Source organism: Neomonachus schauinslandi, chromosome 8 (genome assembly GCF_002201575.2).
Source record: "Neomonachus schauinslandi chromosome 8, ASM220157v2, whole genome shotgun sequence".
Classification (NCBI taxonomy): Eukaryota; Metazoa; Chordata; class Mammalia; order Carnivora; family Phocidae; genus Neomonachus; species Neomonachus schauinslandi.
The window spans coordinates 86,449,983-86,469,072 of NC_058410.1; the positions used below are offsets into that span (position 1 = coordinate 86,449,983).

General features: G+C 36.7%; 1 protein-coding gene across 1 annotated transcript in view; it reads right to left on the reverse strand.

Annotated features, from left to right (window-relative positions):
* The window catches only part of ADGRB3 (adhesion G protein-coupled receptor B3), a 709,573-nt gene that overhangs the window by 32,374 nt on the left and 658,109 nt on the right, over positions 1 to 19,090 (reverse strand). The window contains exons 27-29 of the mRNA XM_021691966.2: positions 9,524 to 9,619; positions 7,790 to 7,829; positions 2,663 to 3,306 (exon numbers count right to left, since the gene is read on the reverse strand). Of these exons, the coding sequence (XP_021547641.1) occupies positions 2,663 to 3,306; positions 7,790 to 7,829; positions 9,524 to 9,619 (780 nt within the window). The remainder of the gene's footprint in view (positions 1 to 2,662; positions 3,307 to 7,789; positions 7,830 to 9,523; positions 9,620 to 19,090) is intronic.

The window sequence follows — 19,090 nt, forward strand, 5'->3', positions numbered from 1 at the left end:
GAGGGGGAGACAACTCAAACCGTTCTGTGGCTTGGGCCTCACGTCATCCACATATTCACCCACTTGCGTCTTTACACTGTCTTCTAAAAGACTCCGGGCACCTCCTGGCTACTGTTGATTCCCTCATTATGTAGCTACTCCTGTCATCTTTTGGTTTTTTCCTCTAATGTCAGGATATCATCTTCCTCACTGGTTGGCCCTGCAGATACAGTCTAGCAGAGCTGATAACTCAACTTGACAATGCATCACTCTGCTCATAAGGAAAGCCGTACCACTGACTTTATCTTCATTAGTCACAGACCTATGTCCAAAATCTGTTAGCTGTGTATACCTATACTTTATCCTTGTCCTGTCTTTATTCACGGTAAGACCATATGTCTGTCAAGGGTTAAAACGAACTTTAAAATTGTTCTCCTGCTAATGTCCAGACACATTACGGTCTCTTTTAGACAGCATAAAATTGATCAGGACAGAAAGATTCTTTTCCTAGATGTGCTATGTACTTGCTCTGTAACCTTGAATAAATGACTTTACTTCAAGGATTATAACAACTTATCCATTGCACAGAGGTGTTGTGAAGATTAATTAACTCATGTTTTTAAGGTGATTTGAGGATCTGCTAATGAAAGATGCTATATAAATGATAATTTTTATTATTCATTCCCACATCTATATATTCTCTTTCAGCTGTCTCCTAAAATGGTCACCATAAGCAATTACTATTAAATTCTTTTAAAGAATGAAAACGAGGAACTGAATTTTCATTCTGAATCCTGAATTTTCTTTCCTTTTCAAGATGTAAGCCTTGTGATCTCTAAGTCATTTAAATGCAGATCTTTTGGCTGAATCACAGTTATATATGATGCTTATAGTTAATAATAAGGATATGGAGATTTGGAAAAATTACAAACTGAACAGAGCAACACTTGGAAATTTAGTCTATTGTTCAAGCACACACAACCTGTATAATATCAAACCCCCGAGAGGTTTTTAGGCTTTTAGATGTAAAGCATTTTTATAATAAAGCAAGATATTTTAATGCAATTCCATTCCAGCCCCTTTAGCACATTTTAAAGAGCTGTTCTATAGAGAGGACTCATATGGTCATTATGATTTTCAAGTAGTACATCAGAATTATGATTACTTAGGATGTTATATTATTATATGCACACTCACTGAAAATCCTTTTGAAACTTTTGTGATTTTGCATAAATATTATGTAGCTTGTGCTTATGTGGTCATACAAAGGTGACCTGCTAGTCTCTGGGATTCACAAGTTAGAAACAGAGAAATAGTAGCTTGTCTGCTAATTCAGAAGGACAGAACACATTTGTCCAGTGGTAGTGGGAGCTCCTGCCACTACAGGTAACTTGGCCTCACTGCCCCTATGCTTTTGGTTCTGAGGGATGATTCTTCTCAGAAAACCTACTCTGTTAAGACTGATCTAGAACCTGGGGATTTATTCTAGATCCCATCCACATCACCACTTTTCCCATCTAGAAGCTCCTTTATCCAGTTGGGAAAAAATCTCAAAATCACACCATTCATCAAGTTGCTCTGGCCTTACAGGATCTCTTTTCCTGTTAACCTAGTAGAAGGAATGGCTTTGTGGGGAGAAGGGAGGGACAACTGCTTCTGTGCACTTTTGAACACAAGAACATAAGATGATCAGCAATATTTCTGATGGAAAGGGTAAGCAACCAGTTATAGTGTCTTTCTCTAAGTAGTGTCTTATGAAATGACCTATCATATTAAAACAACTGGCCATACATGCAAAAGAGTGCATGTATTGCACTGTATACTAAACATACATAATATATCAGCAGTAGGTTTATAGCAAAATTTCAAGGTACTAGATATAAAAGTCACAGACAAAACAGTAACATGATGTATGTTGATAAAAAAAAGACACATTCCTTAGGTCTTACTTGATTAATTATAATATGAATGATATTGATAACGGTTGACTACTCTGTATTTCATTTTATAAGTAAAAAAGAAGCTGAGGGGAATTTGTTTTTATAGAAAAGCCATGTGGTCGGACTCGGAGTCTTGACTCTTAATCTGATTAATGTGCATCCCTCCTGAGAGCTCACAATTTAAGACAAAAAATTTTAGTGGTCATCATTCTACAAGAGCTGACAGCAAAACACTTACTCTGAAAGATATCGATCTAACATAAAAATAATTTATAATCAGTGTAATGGAAGACTCCACAGAAACATTCCAATTTTGGTGTTTTTAATGGATGCCCTCACACAGAAAATCCAGATTTTGGTTTAAGTTTGTAATGCCATCCAGGAACTACTTTGACCACCAAAAGGATCTCTGGTAACCTGAGAAACATCAAGAGGATCTTCTATTTTTTCCTTTATGAGTGCTGTACTTGATTCCCATTATGAAAGAATTACAATTGATATCCTTTTAAATATAGAGGACTCCCTTTTCAAAACATGGTCTTGAGAAAGAGCATTCTGATGTACTACTGGAAAAAAAAAAAAAGTATGTCTAGAATCTTAATACCAACGTGCCAAAAATTTGTGTATGATACATAACTGCAAAAGGTAATGTGAGTCTTCTCCTTCAATCCAGTGTCGTATGAATCAATTTCTCAAATATCAAATATCTCAAATATCAAGGAAAGGTTTATTCTATTGCTTACCTCTAATGAACTCATTGATATCGTTGACCCAGTTTCACTCCTTGATAGTCCTGCATTATCATCCAACTCAGAGGCCATGAAATTCTTCACAGCTGTGCGAGGCTCAAAGGGCAAATTCTGCATATGTTCCTGGGGTGCAAGGTGTTGATCTAAGTTCATACTAAACTGGTCCATTACAGGGGGATTCATGTTGAATTCGGGATTCACTTTGTAGTGCAATAACCTTTCATGTGGCAAGGTTTCCATACCAATATTCATTTTGCTTTCTTCTTTCATTGATGGCTGGGTATTTACAGAACTTCTGGGCATCACGATATAGTCACTTTCCATCATTCTTTCTTGAGGATGGACCATGTCCATATCAGCTCCTCTCAAATTGTCATCTGTACATAAGTACACAGTTCTTCGCAATTCACTGTTCTCTTTTTTCAAACACTGATTGCCCAGCTCATTCATACTCATGGGCATGTGCATACCCGTAGGTTGCTGGATAATGACTTTGGAAATGACGTTTCCAGGGAGTGTGGAATAGCTTAGCCCTTCAGGGTTTGTTCCCTTTTCTTCTTCGTCATCATTTAGAGAAATCCTAGAGAGCGTTCCTGTTATTGTTGCTGCTCGGCAAGGACCGATATCCTTATGAAGAACTGTACATTAGGATATAAAAATTCACAAAAGAAAGTTAATGCATTTTTATTTTTTCATTACTGCATTCTGCTCTCTATGAAACAAATTCCTTAATCAAATTAAAAAAATAATATTTAAAAAATTATATATCTATTGTTTGTAGATGGTCCAGATTACTCAATCACTCTTTATTGATTCTGATATGCTTTCATAGATCTCAGGTAGTCCATAGCTAAAACACATCTGAAAGTTGATTAATGAACTTTCAAAAATCTCCATACCTCATTCTTAAACAACTCTGCATAGCTTTTCAGGGAAAGGCAGATACCAGAGAAGTTTCTCCATCAGTCTGTTGCAAAGAGTTTTATGAAATCATGGATATATTCACATGAATTTGACTTTTTCTCAAAGGCTTTTCCCCTAAAGAATTCTACAAGTTCTCTTCATTAAAATACTTCTTGAAAGAGGTAATCAAGGAGAATTTCATCGTACTGCATTAGAAATTCCTTCAAAATTATGCATGTTGAAAATTAATGAACATTTATCTATGAAGTCCATATGGTCAAGGTACATACAGGGTTCAAAAGTATTTATCATCTTCAGTTCCATGTGGGGTAAAGAAGAATTTTTTTACAAGATCAATCCATATGCTCGAATGCCCCTGAGGCGGGGCGGGGCGGGGGGGGGTGGTGTTAAAGTTGCCACTGACTTGAAGCAGGAAAAAAACCATATGAGCCTCTGAAAACTCAGTTTAATTTTAAGCCTGAAAAATAATGACTTAGAAAAATTAAAAATTCATGAGGACTTGTAGTAAGAGGGGAAAAAATGAAAACATAAACCAAACAAAAACAAACCAACAAAAGAATTCAGAATTTTTAATTAAAATGTATTCTAGCATTTTTCTTCTGTCTCTATGTAAGAAGAAAGTCTTATCTTATGGGTAATAGTAGCAGAATGACTTGAGGCATGCTTAGTTGTAAAAAGATGTCAGTTTTGAGGTAGGAAAGAATGAAATTCTGAAACAATATTCTTGGTAAGTTTGGTATTGAAAACACACAGAAGAGCACTCTGTGTTAAGTTGGTTCAACGTGCCGTGCCCACTTGATGCTGCTCTACCCACAAAGCAGAGCAATTGTCACCGAAAATTTCATTAGGCAGAGATGACTATAAAATATTTGATTCATTGTTTCCTCATGAAAGTGTCAGATATATTGAACTTCACCCATTTTTAACCAATTTTCAAAGAGCATCATAATGATTATTCATTAAAGCAGGTTAAAAACCAGAAGATTATGTCTTCCCTGACTACAAAGAAGAGAAGCCTTAAAAATTATTTCAAAACATGCATCATTCATGTAATATCTTTTATCTTTAGAGATGCGGTATTTAATTATTGTATTAGGTCTCTTTATTTGAGACACTAAAAATCATGTTAAACCTATATCTACATTTTTTTTAATTAATCCACCATTTGGTTGTAAGTTTTTGTATTTATTATATAAAAAATGGGCTAATTCAGTTTTAAAAACTTATTTCCCAACCTCAGATCAGTAATGAATTGTGGTTGCCAGGAAAAATTTACGTAAAAACATTAAGGGGCAAAGTATGTTAAATTAATAGACTTGATAACATTTTAAATAAAATACTTTAAAAAATCTCCAAATTCAGGGAAGAACAGTTTCAATCTTTAACTGCATGCAAAAACTAATCCAAAATTTATAGCCATACAATTTAAAGGCAAGTTGTGGGAACAGGTCATATTACATTAAGGACATATATAATTTTATACTTTTATGAATATATTAGAAAATATAAAGGAAATTTTGGTACTGAATATTGATTTTATAATCTGTACTTGTGCAAGATACATTTAGTTTTGTATCAGTTAATATGATTTGTAGTTATAGTTACCATATTTTTACGACATGACACAGCTGTCTTTACTGAAAAATTGTGTATCTTAACTATTTGGGGAAAGACAGTTCTTCTTATGAAGTAGTGTCTCCTCCATATGAGAGATATTTTTGCTTCTCAGACTTGCTTAAAATGGATATCCAAATTTTGAATGGAAACGTAAACACATGCATACCACCTACACAGCACAAACATGATGTTGAAGTGATGGGGCTTTTACGAGAAATTAAGTTGTAAAAGGCAAAACACAAACACAACACAGCAAAACAAAAAGCACCTAAATATTTTGCATAATCGGATATATATTCCACCCTTTGGGAAAGTGAATTTCAACAAAACTTAGAGAAAGATTACTCGGAGCCCATGAATTGAAACTTTAAAACTGAACTGGACAGATACCTCTAGGAAAAACTCAAGGCAAGTTCCTGATGAGCTCAGTTAAAAAGGGCACAGACAAAAATGAAAAAAATTACAAAAATATTTTCCAACAAAATAACGGTTCTGGCCTGTATTAGGAATACTAAATCCCAGAATGCAACAAAGTCTGGGGAAAGGGGGTAATTTAACAAGGGAGCAGGATGAGTACTGATGGATGAGACCATGGCTTGGGTAGGATAATCTAATACGGTGGTTCTCCAACATCAGCATGCATCAGAGTACCTAGACAGCTTGTGAGAACACTGGTAACTGTACCCCACCCCACAGTAGATCTGGGGTAGGGCCTGAAAGTTTGCACTTCGAACAAGTTCCCTGCTGCTCTGGACAAAACTACTTTGTTCCTCTTTCAACGATAACTGTAAAGAGTACGCCAAAAAAGGCTGAAAGGAAACTAAACTAAATGTAGGAAAATAGGAATTAAATGAATGCCTAGTTATTTTAAAGAAACTCAGGCTTCTGGACCCCAGACAGATCACATCCATCTTGGAACACAGATGTAGAACCTGGCACCATGGCTAGTGATCTTTGAGAAATTATGGAAAGCAGATAGAGCAAGGGAAAATGTTTGATCAGTTGTCCAAAAACAGAAATGGTAGACTTTGGAAACCAAACACTACTGAGGCTGTTTCTTAGCAATATTTTGTTAGATATTAAACAAGAAAGAGTGATTCCTAATCCCCTACCCCAGGCCCACTGTGGGTGGGTTGCCAAGTTATGATAGTTATTCTACTGCTCTGCTATGAGTATTTTCACTGAATTCAGAAATGAGAATATGAACTTAGTCTCTCATATTCTTGTGATTATGACAACCCTGTAATCTCACAACCTGCAAAGATGTTTAATGGTCATGAGTTGATTCTGAAAAGTATATATACTTAAAGGGAGTCCATGTGGGGTGGGTGGGAGGTGTTCTACTGAACACAGCAGGGTTCTATCCTCATTCTCTTCCCATCCAATTCCTTGACTGACAGTTTGAATAAATATTTAGAAGGTATTCTCATCAATCTTCCAATGGCCAAAAAATTTCAAATGGATAGAAGGCTAACCTGAAACTAGCAAAATCACAAAGAGAGATAAATGCAAGGCCAGATTTTTCTTCAAGGAAAAAACCTAGAGCCTTTACCTAATCCTCTACTGGTAAAGTCCTGACAACTACTACAAGAGGTCTTAGGGATTTTAGATGACAACAAGTTGACAGTTAGTAGTAATGTACCAGTTGCTATGAAATGAAATGCAAATGTAGATAACATTAATATAAGTAAAGTGCCGACTGTGAGAAATGCTGAATAAGTGTGTACGTTCAGGCACCATAATTTAAAAACTCTTGACAGACTGGAGGCTATGTGGGCACCGTGCCTGCCGGGGAGGATGTTATGAGGAATGAATGAGGAACCATGGTTAGTTTAGCCTGGAGAAAAAGGGCTTGGACTGGACTAAATAGGATTTGCTTCCAAACATCTGGATATTTAGATGAAGTAGACAGCCACTCTTATTTTAGAAGGCAGCACTAAAGTCAATGAATACAAGGTAAAATAAGGTATATGATATATCCCCAATATAAAGAAACATTTGCAACAACTGGAATTATCCAAAAAATGAAACATGTAGTTTCCTTTGAAACTCCTGAGTCATCTACTCCTGGTGAGAGTTCAGCCCCAGGCTGAGGATACCCACTGGGGACACCGTCCGTGGGACCCTAGCTCTCTAATGCAGGGAGCACCGAACGGTTTCTTCTGGGCCCCACTAAGCACGTAGCAACGGCAGCAACTATGATACACACTGTGTTTCATCCTTGCAACAACCCATATTCCACAAACGCTGGAAGTGAGGCACAAAGAGGCCAAACTGGCCTTAGACCTGACAACCAGGAAGCAGTGGAATGGAAGTCTTAGGTCTCGCAGTCCATGCTTTTCTGCTGTCACTGTGCTTCTTATTAACCATTCTTAGTTTCTCTGTCAATCCTCATTCTCCCTTCACCCCCTGCCCTCCCCCTCCACCACATTTTGCTATTACAGTGCTTCCCTTTGAAATATTCTATTTATTCATCCACATGAATATGTGATGTGTAAGCTGTGGCATTGTCATTAAAATCAAAATCATAAAAGTGATTTCACTTCCCTAATGATATTTTCAAAATCCAAATATTCTTACCTGATCGACAAGCAATGTCTACATCCTTTTCAAAGTCTGTCTGTAACAACAAATAATAAGGTACAGAATCATCATTTAATGAAGACCTCGAGTGACTTTTACTAACTAGATTAACTAAAGTTTACAGATATCTGACTAGGCAGTACTAGATTATTGTTTTGTGCAAAAGAAGTTTCTTGAGGAGTAATCAAATTATTTTCAAGCCTATTTCTTAGAGACCAAATGTTGAATTAAAGCAGTGGAAAAGTGGCATACAATTTTAATAAAGCAATACAATACCCACTGTCATCTTCAGTCAGGAGACTGACACCATATATAAAAGAATAGAGTTTCAAGGCAATTCCTTAAACCACACTAAAAAAGAATGTGCATTATTATGAACATACTTAAATAAATGTCTCTGTTATTTGTATTTTTATTCACTTTGAATATATTGTTTATAATGTAGTATAATGTAGTATTTTATAATACAGGTTTGTCAAACCCTTAACAGTCAGACCAGGCTCTTCAAATGATCCATTTTCATTCAAACTGACAAAAGCCTTTTAGATCTAGGAATTATAATCGAAGATTAAACAATACTAATCTGGTCTACAACCTGCTAGAGTTCACTTTCATCCCCATACTTTTAAACAGATCAGTTAATTTTTTTAAGTGGAAAAATTAAATTAGCCCATCTTAATCAAGTTCTTCCAGTCATATACTGGATGATATTATTTAGAATTTTTAAAATTTATTCTAATGTTTTAAATTAGAAATTTCAGTATTCATCTGTTTTTTTTTTTTAATTTTTTTTTAAAGATTTATTTACCTGACAGAGACATAGCGAGAGAGGGAACACAAGCAGGGGGAATGGGAGAGGGAGAAGCAGGCTTCCCACTGAGCAGGGAGCAGGGAGCCCAATGCGGGGCTCGATCCCAGGACCCCAGGACCACGACCTGAGCTGAAGGCAGATGCTTAACGACGGAGCCACCCAGGCACCCCTCATCTGTTTGTTTTAATACAGAATTGATAATTCCTTCTTAAGTCTTAGTTATTAGTATATCGTTTTGACTATTTTATGTTGTCTAATCCAAAAACATTCATAATAAATTGAGTATATGGTAAAAGCAATCTCTATTTAAGTCCTGCTTTCAATGAATCAGTTTAAATCTTACCTCATTTCTAAAAGACACCAAAGTGCTTATGCCTAAAGGACCCCTTAATCTCACCAGTCAGAGCTCATGTACAATGACTGAGCTTTTATTGGAATTGTGACCATGCCCTTCTGCCTTAGGGCAGTGGTTCTAATCTTAGGCTGCATATTGGAACCACCAATACCTGGGGTCCCACCCCAGACTTTCCGATTTCACTGGTCTGGAGTGTGGATTCTAATGCACAGATAAGGCTGAGAACCATGCTTTACGACCAGAAGAACAGGTCCATAGTGTTCTGGTCTGTAAACAAACAGGTTCCTGTGGACAAATTGTTATCCCTCATTCTGTGCAGGGATGAAAATACTCTGGTGTTGTGTAGAAACCCCCCCACTCAACACACCAGGGGGCCCATAACAGATCTGGGACTCCCAAACAATTCAAACAGAATGGTTATCTGGTAGTTCTAAATCTGTTAATGAACTAAAGCCAAAGTCACTCAAAATGGGACTTGGATACTATTTTAGTAGTAAGAATATTTTGTTTACTCCCATCACAAATCATTACTTAATCAAGAGTCAGAAGGAAAATAAAAGCTCACCATTATTTGAGCATGCCCATTAGGAAAAGAACTTGAAGAATCAGCATTGATCGGATCCTGACAGTTTCTCAATCGGCATCTAAATGCATCCTGAACCTGTAGGGGGGAGAAACCCATTAATTTTCTTCTCTCTTGGTAATGACCAGATACTCTCTATATTGGCAATCAACTGAGAAATGATAACTATCATTGTTTTATATCTAATACCCATTTTGCTTACTTCTTAATACATATACCAGTATCCCTGGACTTTATGCCAAGGACATCTATCACTTGCCATAATCTATTGGGGGAAGTGCTGGGAACTCCTCAGTTTTCACCAGGGCTGCGTCTGGCTGAAAAACCAGTAATTCTTGCCAGAGGGCAGATTTATTTTTCACTGTTATAACCAATGTGCATGTCTTTCAAGAGGGATTTCCTATTTGATATGGCATAATCTTCATAATAGCTTTAAACATGGCAAAAATGAGATTACTCAATGATCTTTTGACTGGAATTGATTTGGGATCATTTAGGGACAACTATTTCTTGTCTCCGTTCAAGTACCATGTGCCTTGGTGTAAAAACAAAACACAATGAAACAAAAAAGGTAACAAAAACAACTCTTTCTGGTTGTCTTAAAAGAAGAAGAAGAAAAAGATCACTTTGCAAAGCCAAATTTCCTTAATACACATTTACAATTGGATTCTGAGTAAAGAAACATATATCACAAGGAAATTTGAAGAACATTAAATCCTTTATTAAATGAGTAAACATGAATCAATGAATAACAAACATATAAATCAATTGATAGTTATTCTGCTCACATGATGCCTTCCCATTAACATGTCCTTCCCACTTCCTGTGGCTCATTAGGCTCCTAACAAGCTATTGATAGACAATACAAGTAGCTTCTTATCCAGTCAATGGCAAGGTCATTTTCGTATTTTGTTGTTTTTGACTTCACAGGATTGATATTCTCCGTCTAGTTTATTATAATCTGTTTTATTGGATTAAAAAACCAAGCAGAGATGATGTTGCATATCCCCTATTTTACCAAAGCGCCATCACACAGAGGACCAAAGTAAACACGTAATGAATGATCTTTACTTCTGAAAAGCACTCACATGAAATATCCTGTCACTGTTCTGCTATGAAATGTGTATAGTATACGTATTGGCCGGAAGAAAACTGAGCCTGTTGTTTTCTGCTCCTCTCACCCATGTCCTAAGTCATCACTGCGAGATTTGGGAAGTGACAAAGGGTTTAGTTACCGCCACAGAGTCCTGGCCAACCAGTACAATAAGGAGACCTTTGTCTACTTCCTTTTCTCCACCTCAGGTTAGAATCCTGGTGATGCAGCCACTATGGCTGTGAATTTAGGGAGTGGGGAATGGACTCAGTGCTCTCTGACTTCTTTTCTATCCTCTAATTCTAATATATCTAAATCTGAGATTTACTGGGAAAAAAAGAGTGAGGAGTTGTCTGCTATCAATGAGCAAGGTGATTTCTTCTTTCCTCCTTCAAACACCTCAGTACAAATACAGGCAAAGGGAAATCTAGTCTCATCATCTTTTCCCGAAGAACTGGATAAATATTTATAACTAAATCACCCAGCTTCTCCCTTGAAGGAGACAGGACATGGGAAATGTTAGATTCTTTAAATGCAAATGCTTTCAGGATCCTCCTTTTTAGGTTAAGAAGTAATAGCTTTAGGCGCCTGGGTGGCTCAGTTGGTTAAGCGACTGCCTTCGGCTTGGGTCATGATCCAGGGTCCTGGGATCGAGCCCCGCATCGGGCTCCCTGCTCAGTGGGGAACCTGCTTCTCCCTGTCCCACTCCCCCTGCTTGTGTTCCCTCTCTCTCTCTCGCTGTGTCTCTGTCAAGTAAATCTTTAAAAAAAAAAAAAAAAACAACTGCAGGGGCGCCTGGGTGGCTCAGTCTTTAAGTGTCTGCTTTGGCTCGGGTCATGATCCCAGGGTCCTGGGATCGAGCCCCACATCGGGCTCCCTGCTCGGCGGGAAGCCTGCTTCTCCCTCTCTCACTACCCCCTGCTTGTGTTCCCTCTCTCGCTGTGTCTCTCTCTGTCAAATAAATAAATAAAATCTTTAAAAAAAAAAAAAAAAGAAGTAATAGCTTTAAGTCATAGTGACACAATAATAATCAAAAATTGGTAATGAGTCTAGTGTTTGCCAGATGATCACTGTTTACTACATAGAAATTTGCACTGGGGAAAAACAATATCTGTTTTCAGGACAAAGAAAAAAAAAATCCAAAGAACCAACCTCAGAAAAATAGGTATGTGCTAATTTTCTGTTTGTGCCCCAGAGCAACTGTTCAAGTAGTACAATTTATAAAGGTAGATAAATCATATATTAGAAATATGGCCTTCCAGGAGCTTGTCACAAGAAATTTTTTTTCAAATCTATTTCTAAATACTAGCATATATAACACATGAAAGTGGCACTTGGTAATACCAAACATTAATTTAACTGGTCCATGCTAACCACTCTATTTTCAGACCTTCAGAGTCTAGCTGTCAAAGATATTTTTGTCTGACAATGAAATATGGAATGAAATATGAATGAATGAAATATGGAATGAATGATATGTGGAAATGAAATATGGAAAAGCAACTTCTGCTAAGTTGCTCTTCAAAATCCACTATCTGATCACTTGAAGGAGATATAAAAGAAATCTCTTTTTTTATAACATACACACACAAAATCAATCCTTTAAATTACCAAATTCTCAAACATGACAATGGATTAAGGGCATTTCTACCCTGGAGAATAATGTCAGCTTTGTCAATCAGTCAATGCTTTGTCAATCAGCTTTGTCAATAGTCAATGCTATTTGGAAGAAACATAAAACAGAAAAGCATAAAAATTCTCCAGTAAATTCAAAGTCATTTTAATGGTCATATAAATGCCATAATTTAAGCGCTAGATTCTCTGACACTCTCAGTGCTTCTGTTATTTCTAATTCAGAAAGCTTTGCAGGAGAAATTCTGCTTGATTCCAAATGCTCTGTTTGATTTTTACAAAATCTTAAAAATGCATTCAGGCAATCTAGATGAGTTCGCCTTAAATATTTGTCCAACACTGTCAGGGAGGAATGATTAGGCTAGATTTCATAATGCATATTCCTCATCACAGAAAAAAGGGTTTCAGGAGAGACAGTACCTGGAAAATATATCTGCAGCTATTTGGAAACATTTTGATAATTAATTGAATTTTCTATCAAGTAAACAAAAAGACTTTTATCTTTGGTGAATCAGTTGTACTCATGGAGATTGTACTCATGGAGAACAACTGGAATTTTTTAAAAAGCAAGTCTACAAGGACCTTAATCTAGACAAGAAGAAAGCATAAAAAAACAAAGACAGATCTATATTTGGCTATTCCATCCCGATATTAAAATCTTCTGTGCCAACTGTCATATTTATAGCGCAGGACAATAATAGTTTTGGTATTTCTTGCCTTGTGGTTAAGATTGAAGAAAAACAATTGTTAGAAGATCCATATATTTATCATTTAAACTCCTTCACCCGACTTACTACTTGTGGGGAATAAGCCACTCATTTTAGGTAACAATTTAATTTAAAAAATTTTTATATAACTCCAAGTTCTTGCAATATTATCATTTTTTAAAACTTACGCAAGACCAGTAGAATACAATTTTTAAACTTGTCTTGAATAATTAAATGTTTGACATATTACGGCACAATTGAAATCTAGCCTCCAAAACGTCCTCTTTTTAAAATACTCTCCCAATAGGTCTTTAACCTTAATTGACAGAGGGTTAAAAAGTACTGGGGGAGTAGCAAAGAACAGGTATGTAAACAGCCTTGGAATATTTAGGGCACTTTAAGGAAATCTGATGTCCTTTTGTGAAATGAAAAAAAGAATGTCAAGAGACATCTTCAAAAATAAGGTGAGGTAAAAAGAATAACCTATCAAGGCTGTCTTCTTAAAGTATCCATCAGGGGCACCACCAAAGTTATCCTGTCTAGTTCCTGCTGGGGGCTGCTCTAAAACCCCCTGCAAAGCCATACACCCTTTTACTGTGGATGGTTTCCTGGGTGAGGAATGAATTCAAACAAGTTTGCAGGGGTGTGTCTTACTTCAGTCTTCCCCCACAGGAGAGGGATCTGGTTCCTCTCAGGAGCAGCAAGCCCAGAGCTTCTCGGCTGGTCCTCACTCTGAAGGCAGCTCACAGTGTCACTGTGATAGCTGGGGCCAGATTTAGAGATTGCTGGGGAAGAGCACTGAGCAATGTTTGGCAGCTCTGCAATGGAGAGAAACCTCACGGGCAAGAGCGGCACTGCTGGAAACGAGCTCTGTATTTAGCTACCAAGCAGCTAAGACCCCAAATCTTTACCTTTTAAGATAACAGTTCTACCTGCAGTTATTCTTGATTTTCTATTCCAGAGGATCATGTGAAGACAAGCAAAGAAATTAAGTTGCATTCTTATAATTATTTGAGATTGTTAGCTTGGTGGGGGGGAAGGGAATTTCTTATGCATTCTCTTTTTTGTCCTGGATCTAATGTCTACTATTGTTTCTATCGATTCATATTAAATAAATGACTCAGCTCTTTTTAATCATATTAAATTCCATATAATTTAATCATTAAATGAACCAGTAAGATTATTCTCAGTTTCATGTGTGTTATGCCAATGGACATAAGTAACATGAATGACTTCACATTACGAAAGTATTACATGACTTCTCTGATAGCAAAGGAAATAAAAATGGTTTGTCCTTTGCTTGACATGGAAGGAAAAATATGGACTTTATTCCTACATTTCAGTCCTAATGACTTTCTACTGGAATCTTTTAACATCTAAAGAACCTATCACTCTCAAAATTGTTGTAGCTTTCTACCTTGCTTTGTATCAGTTTGGGGGGGGTAACAGTAAGCTTCCCTAGAGGACATTTCACATATATGATCTGAAAAAATGTAATACCATTTCTTTAGCATGCAAATGAGAAAAGGAGGAAGGGAAGTTCTAGGTCAGACACCCCCACTTAGGCCTTCACAGAAGATACTTCATTTTAGCCTCAAGCCATCCACTTCAAGGCAAGAAATAAAAACCTAATTCATGACTTCTATTCTTATATTTATTTTAAACCTCTATTCTAGACATATTCAACTTTCTGCCACCAGTTTAACAGTGTTGCAAGGTGGGATCCCAGGGAACCGGAAGGAGAAGGAAGTGGGATTTGCCTATCCTTTTGACCAGATACTCAGAAGAATTTTAGGTAAAGCAAGCCATGGTTGGATTGAGTTTGCCAATCTCTGCCATGAACTGTGTGTCTCAATTTGTTCACAGATGCTGATTAAGGCTGATGAAAATATTCATAATATAATTGTAATTGTGCTCAGGTCAGGAAAGCCTAATCTGGAGGGAGATGTACGATTTATAAAAAATGGAATAAGGGAGGTTGGCGATTTCTAGGAATAAGTATATAGGAAGAGAAGCATACGATCCTTGCTTATGTCACATCCATGTTCCTATTTAAAGGCAGTCTTTGTGCTTTTCCATTCTCTGTTCTGATAAAATCCAGCTTCATTGCAGTACCTTCAGCCATTCTCCCATTCCCAGAAAACAAACACAACACACAAAATGATCTTTAAAGATTTTTTTTTTAAAGATTTTTTTTTTTATTTTAATTTATTTGAGACAGAGAGCATGAGAGGGAGGAGGATCAGAGGGAGAAGCAGACTCCCTGCCGAGCAGGGAGCCTGATGCGGGACTTGATCCAGGGACTCCAGGATCATGACCTGAGCCGAAGGCAGTCGCTTAACCAACTGAGCCACCCAGGCGCCCCACAAAATGATCTTTAAATGTATTTCTTCTTGAACCTTCAATTTGGCCTGACAAAGAGAAGGCTCTTAGCAACCCACTCCCTTCTCCCTTAAATCTTTGTCCTTCTGAGCAAGCTGAGAATCTCAGAATCAGTGGTACCCTGACCCTCCTACCCTGGACCATTCACTAACTCTATGAAATCTATTGAACTTCTTCATGACATGACATACAGTGGCCTCTTACCATGACTACTGAACACCCCAATGAGAATGCTTTAAAAACACCACTTAATCAATGCTATGCACTCAAATGTTGTCAGTACTGTCTTTCTCTTGGGGTTACAGTTATAATCTTTTTTTTTTTTTGAAACCACTCTAGTGTCTAGGATCACATCACTTGCTTTATGCCTCCATGTACCCCGGATGGTCCCAGAGAAGACTACTCTATATTCACCATAGGCTCCATTCCATGGAAACCACATGCCTAGTAATCTCTCTCCATCTTCCCTTATTCAAAACCTCCACTTCCTTAATCCTCTGACCCCGTTTCTCCGCTCAGGACCCATTGCATTCTGAAGTCTCCTATCACCCACTCCCTCATTTCCAAAGACTAACTGAAACTCTTGCCCTCCCTCATTAAGGGAGTGCACAGATAAGCGCTTCCTTAAGCGCTTCCGTAATAATGAGTCATACCTAATTTCCCTGTAAATAGTCAGGCTTGGAGATTCGTGCAACTCTCCATCTGAACTATATTATATGCAGTATGACCTCTTTTCAAATTGCTCTCTAGTTATTTCACCGCTATTGGCTTCATTTATTTTTTTAATGATTGGGGGAGAATATTGGTTTTAGATGAGATCTGTAAGGATGCTTGTCTGTTTTATATATTCACAGTCATGTGCTTGTAAATCATTTTGTTTGTCTGTATTCTTTACGGAAATAAGACCAAATTGGAAACTGGAAGGAAAAAAAAAAGGCAGAGGGGAATGAGAGGAAGAGAGAAGGAGGGAAAGAATGAAAGAAAGAGAAAACTGTTTATGTTTATTTCAAGCGCTTTGTTACAAAATTGCTTCCTGGGTTTGGATGAAGAGTCTGGGACCTAATCTGGTGCAGCCTAGACCTCCTGCCTGTGCTGGGGAAAGAGAAAAGGGGAGCTTGGCCCTTCTTCCTGCCCCTACAGAGCAGCCGCAGGACCCTCACATACTGACACAACAAAGTCATCTATTTAAGCACTTGCCTCTTTCCTTCCATTTAGTGAAAGGGTTTTATTGTAGCTTATTTTGTATCACAATCTTGTTATTTTCCCCCTCTGACATTAAGCTGTAAGATTGTCTTAGAGCCAGGCACAGCCAGAGACAGGAGAGATGAGAAGAATGTGCAGGCACCAAGAAAGCGGTTTCCTAGCAACAGTAACTATTTCAAAGGTTTCATAACTTGTGTAGTTTGAATTTCCATAGCAATGTGGAGAATAGTAAATAGTAGATGTCGTTATGTGCTTAATGCAAATGAATTCCAATCAAGGAATGATGAATAAATGAAGGAAGCATCTATATTTATTTTATTAGATTTGGTCTTATTAGGTATTACACATATTAGCTTCCAAGATCTATGTTTTGTTGCTGAAATTAATGTGTGATAAATCATTTGGTTTAATTTTTTTTCTTCTTATTCCCTCTTTTTGTTTTCTCTTTTGTCAGAGGCATCTACTAAAGCAATTCAACAGACAGAATTGCTCCAGAAGATGAAACTATATTTTCAAGAATACAAATTTTATGAAATTTAAATATTGAGATATCAATCTGGAGGTCACAACAAATTGTTATGCAAATAATCAATTTGCTTTTTTTTTTTTAATGTGGAATATAATTGAGTTGGCAGAACCAAAGTGATCATTTCTCCCTTCCCTTCTGACTTGAAATGATTTGGTTTTAAAATTGGATCCACTAAAAGCAAAGGCACATTTAGAATAAATCAAGCCCCATACACATCACATTTAAAATGCCAGTTATACTATTTCTTTTCTCCTTCTTTAACTGCAAGGCTATATTCCTCCCCTGTGTACACCTACCTCCTTCACAGTAAGATTGCAAAAGTAAATATAGGAAAAGGCTTTTGAATTCATATTGGAAAAATCATTAAAGACTACAAATGACCAAATTATGTTACTGCGTGTCAAAAATACACAGAAATAAAAATATGTATATTTGTATCCAGTCTCTCTCTAAATTGAAGGAAATATTTCTTACGCTGCTTATACATTTTTGATAAAGAAAAATCCATACAAATCATCTTGGGTTATTGTGAAAAATATTTTAAAGTGAAAAAAGCAGTAGAGGTAAAACTGTATTCCTAAAATCTCCTATGGGATTATCAGGTAGTTTGATAGGAGTAATTACCCAGTATTTTATAGGTAGCTATCTAGACCATTTGCTTTGGTGTATTTTTATGGAACATCTGTTCACAGGAGACACTGAGGATATGGGAAGATGTTCCTACTCTCTTGGACTGTGGTTAATGTTAGCACAGTGTGATCACAGGCAATATGAAATAGACCTATTGCTGGTGTGTTAGGCAATATGCAGTTAGAAGGTCAAAAAGAGTTCCTCTGAACCCGGTGAGGCCTTCTTATGATGTGGTCCTTGAGATTTGCAAAAGCCTTTTAAACAAGGTTCTCTTGGTCTTTCAGTAAAAACTTCCTTTGAGAAATGCTGAAAGAGACTTGCCCTATAACTGACATCTGCTCTGTGTACTTACAGCAGTGTATTAAGGTCAATGCAAAATTAATGGATATGTGGTTTTTCATTTCAGTTTCGGAATGAGAGTGATGACACTCTGCTATTAATTTATCAGCCATAAAACTATTCAATTTGAACTAATCATTGAAAATGAATAACAGGGCCAATATTCATATTTTTACTCCCTATTAAAACAGAAAACATATACTTACAGATATTTTAGCAGAAGCATTTATTATATGATTTAATTACCCTTAAATCATGTTTTTGACAGTTACCAGTCCAATTAGCAAGTATGGAAAAGTTCTGATGGAAATAAATTTTTGTGCCAAATATTTTTCTTCATGTAAGCAACAAAAATTTGATAATAAGCCACCAAAATATCTGTTACTTTAAAACCTGAATATTTTTAACATAGCCTAGGGCTATCTCCAAAGCTTATTTCTGAAGAAAAAGAGAGGCTTATTTAGAGATAGGATACTTTTCTCCTCTTTAACACCTACACTGTTGATATCTTCTGAAAATTGCATAAATATATTATGTATCTTGCTTAAAACCCGCAACTGTTCATCCTTAATTGTCAATCAAAAATGCATCATGTGTCTATTTGCTTAGAACAATTTTGTTAGATAATGCAGAAGACCACAAGATAGCTATAGCTAGAGAATAACGTAGCCCTAAATTATTCAATTTCCCTTTAACTTTTACCTAATTTTGGTCTACAAAGAATTGAATACTTGCAAGATTTTAAATGCTGATATTCTAAGTAGATATTTGTGATGAGGGAATTAAAAGGCTTGGCAACTATAAGCTGAATGAGATTTTTAGATGATGAAATATTGCCTCCTTTGCAATGTGAAGTCACTCTTCTTTTCATCATATAATGTTCTTAGAATACACATGTGAGTTTATTGCCGACATCTGTACCTTACTGAAGTAGCTCAGAAATATTGTTCTTCCTATCTGGTAAATCAGGTAAAAACCTTTGGTTACCTTCATGTATCACTGTAAAAACTGTGTGGTGTGCAGTCATATGCCCA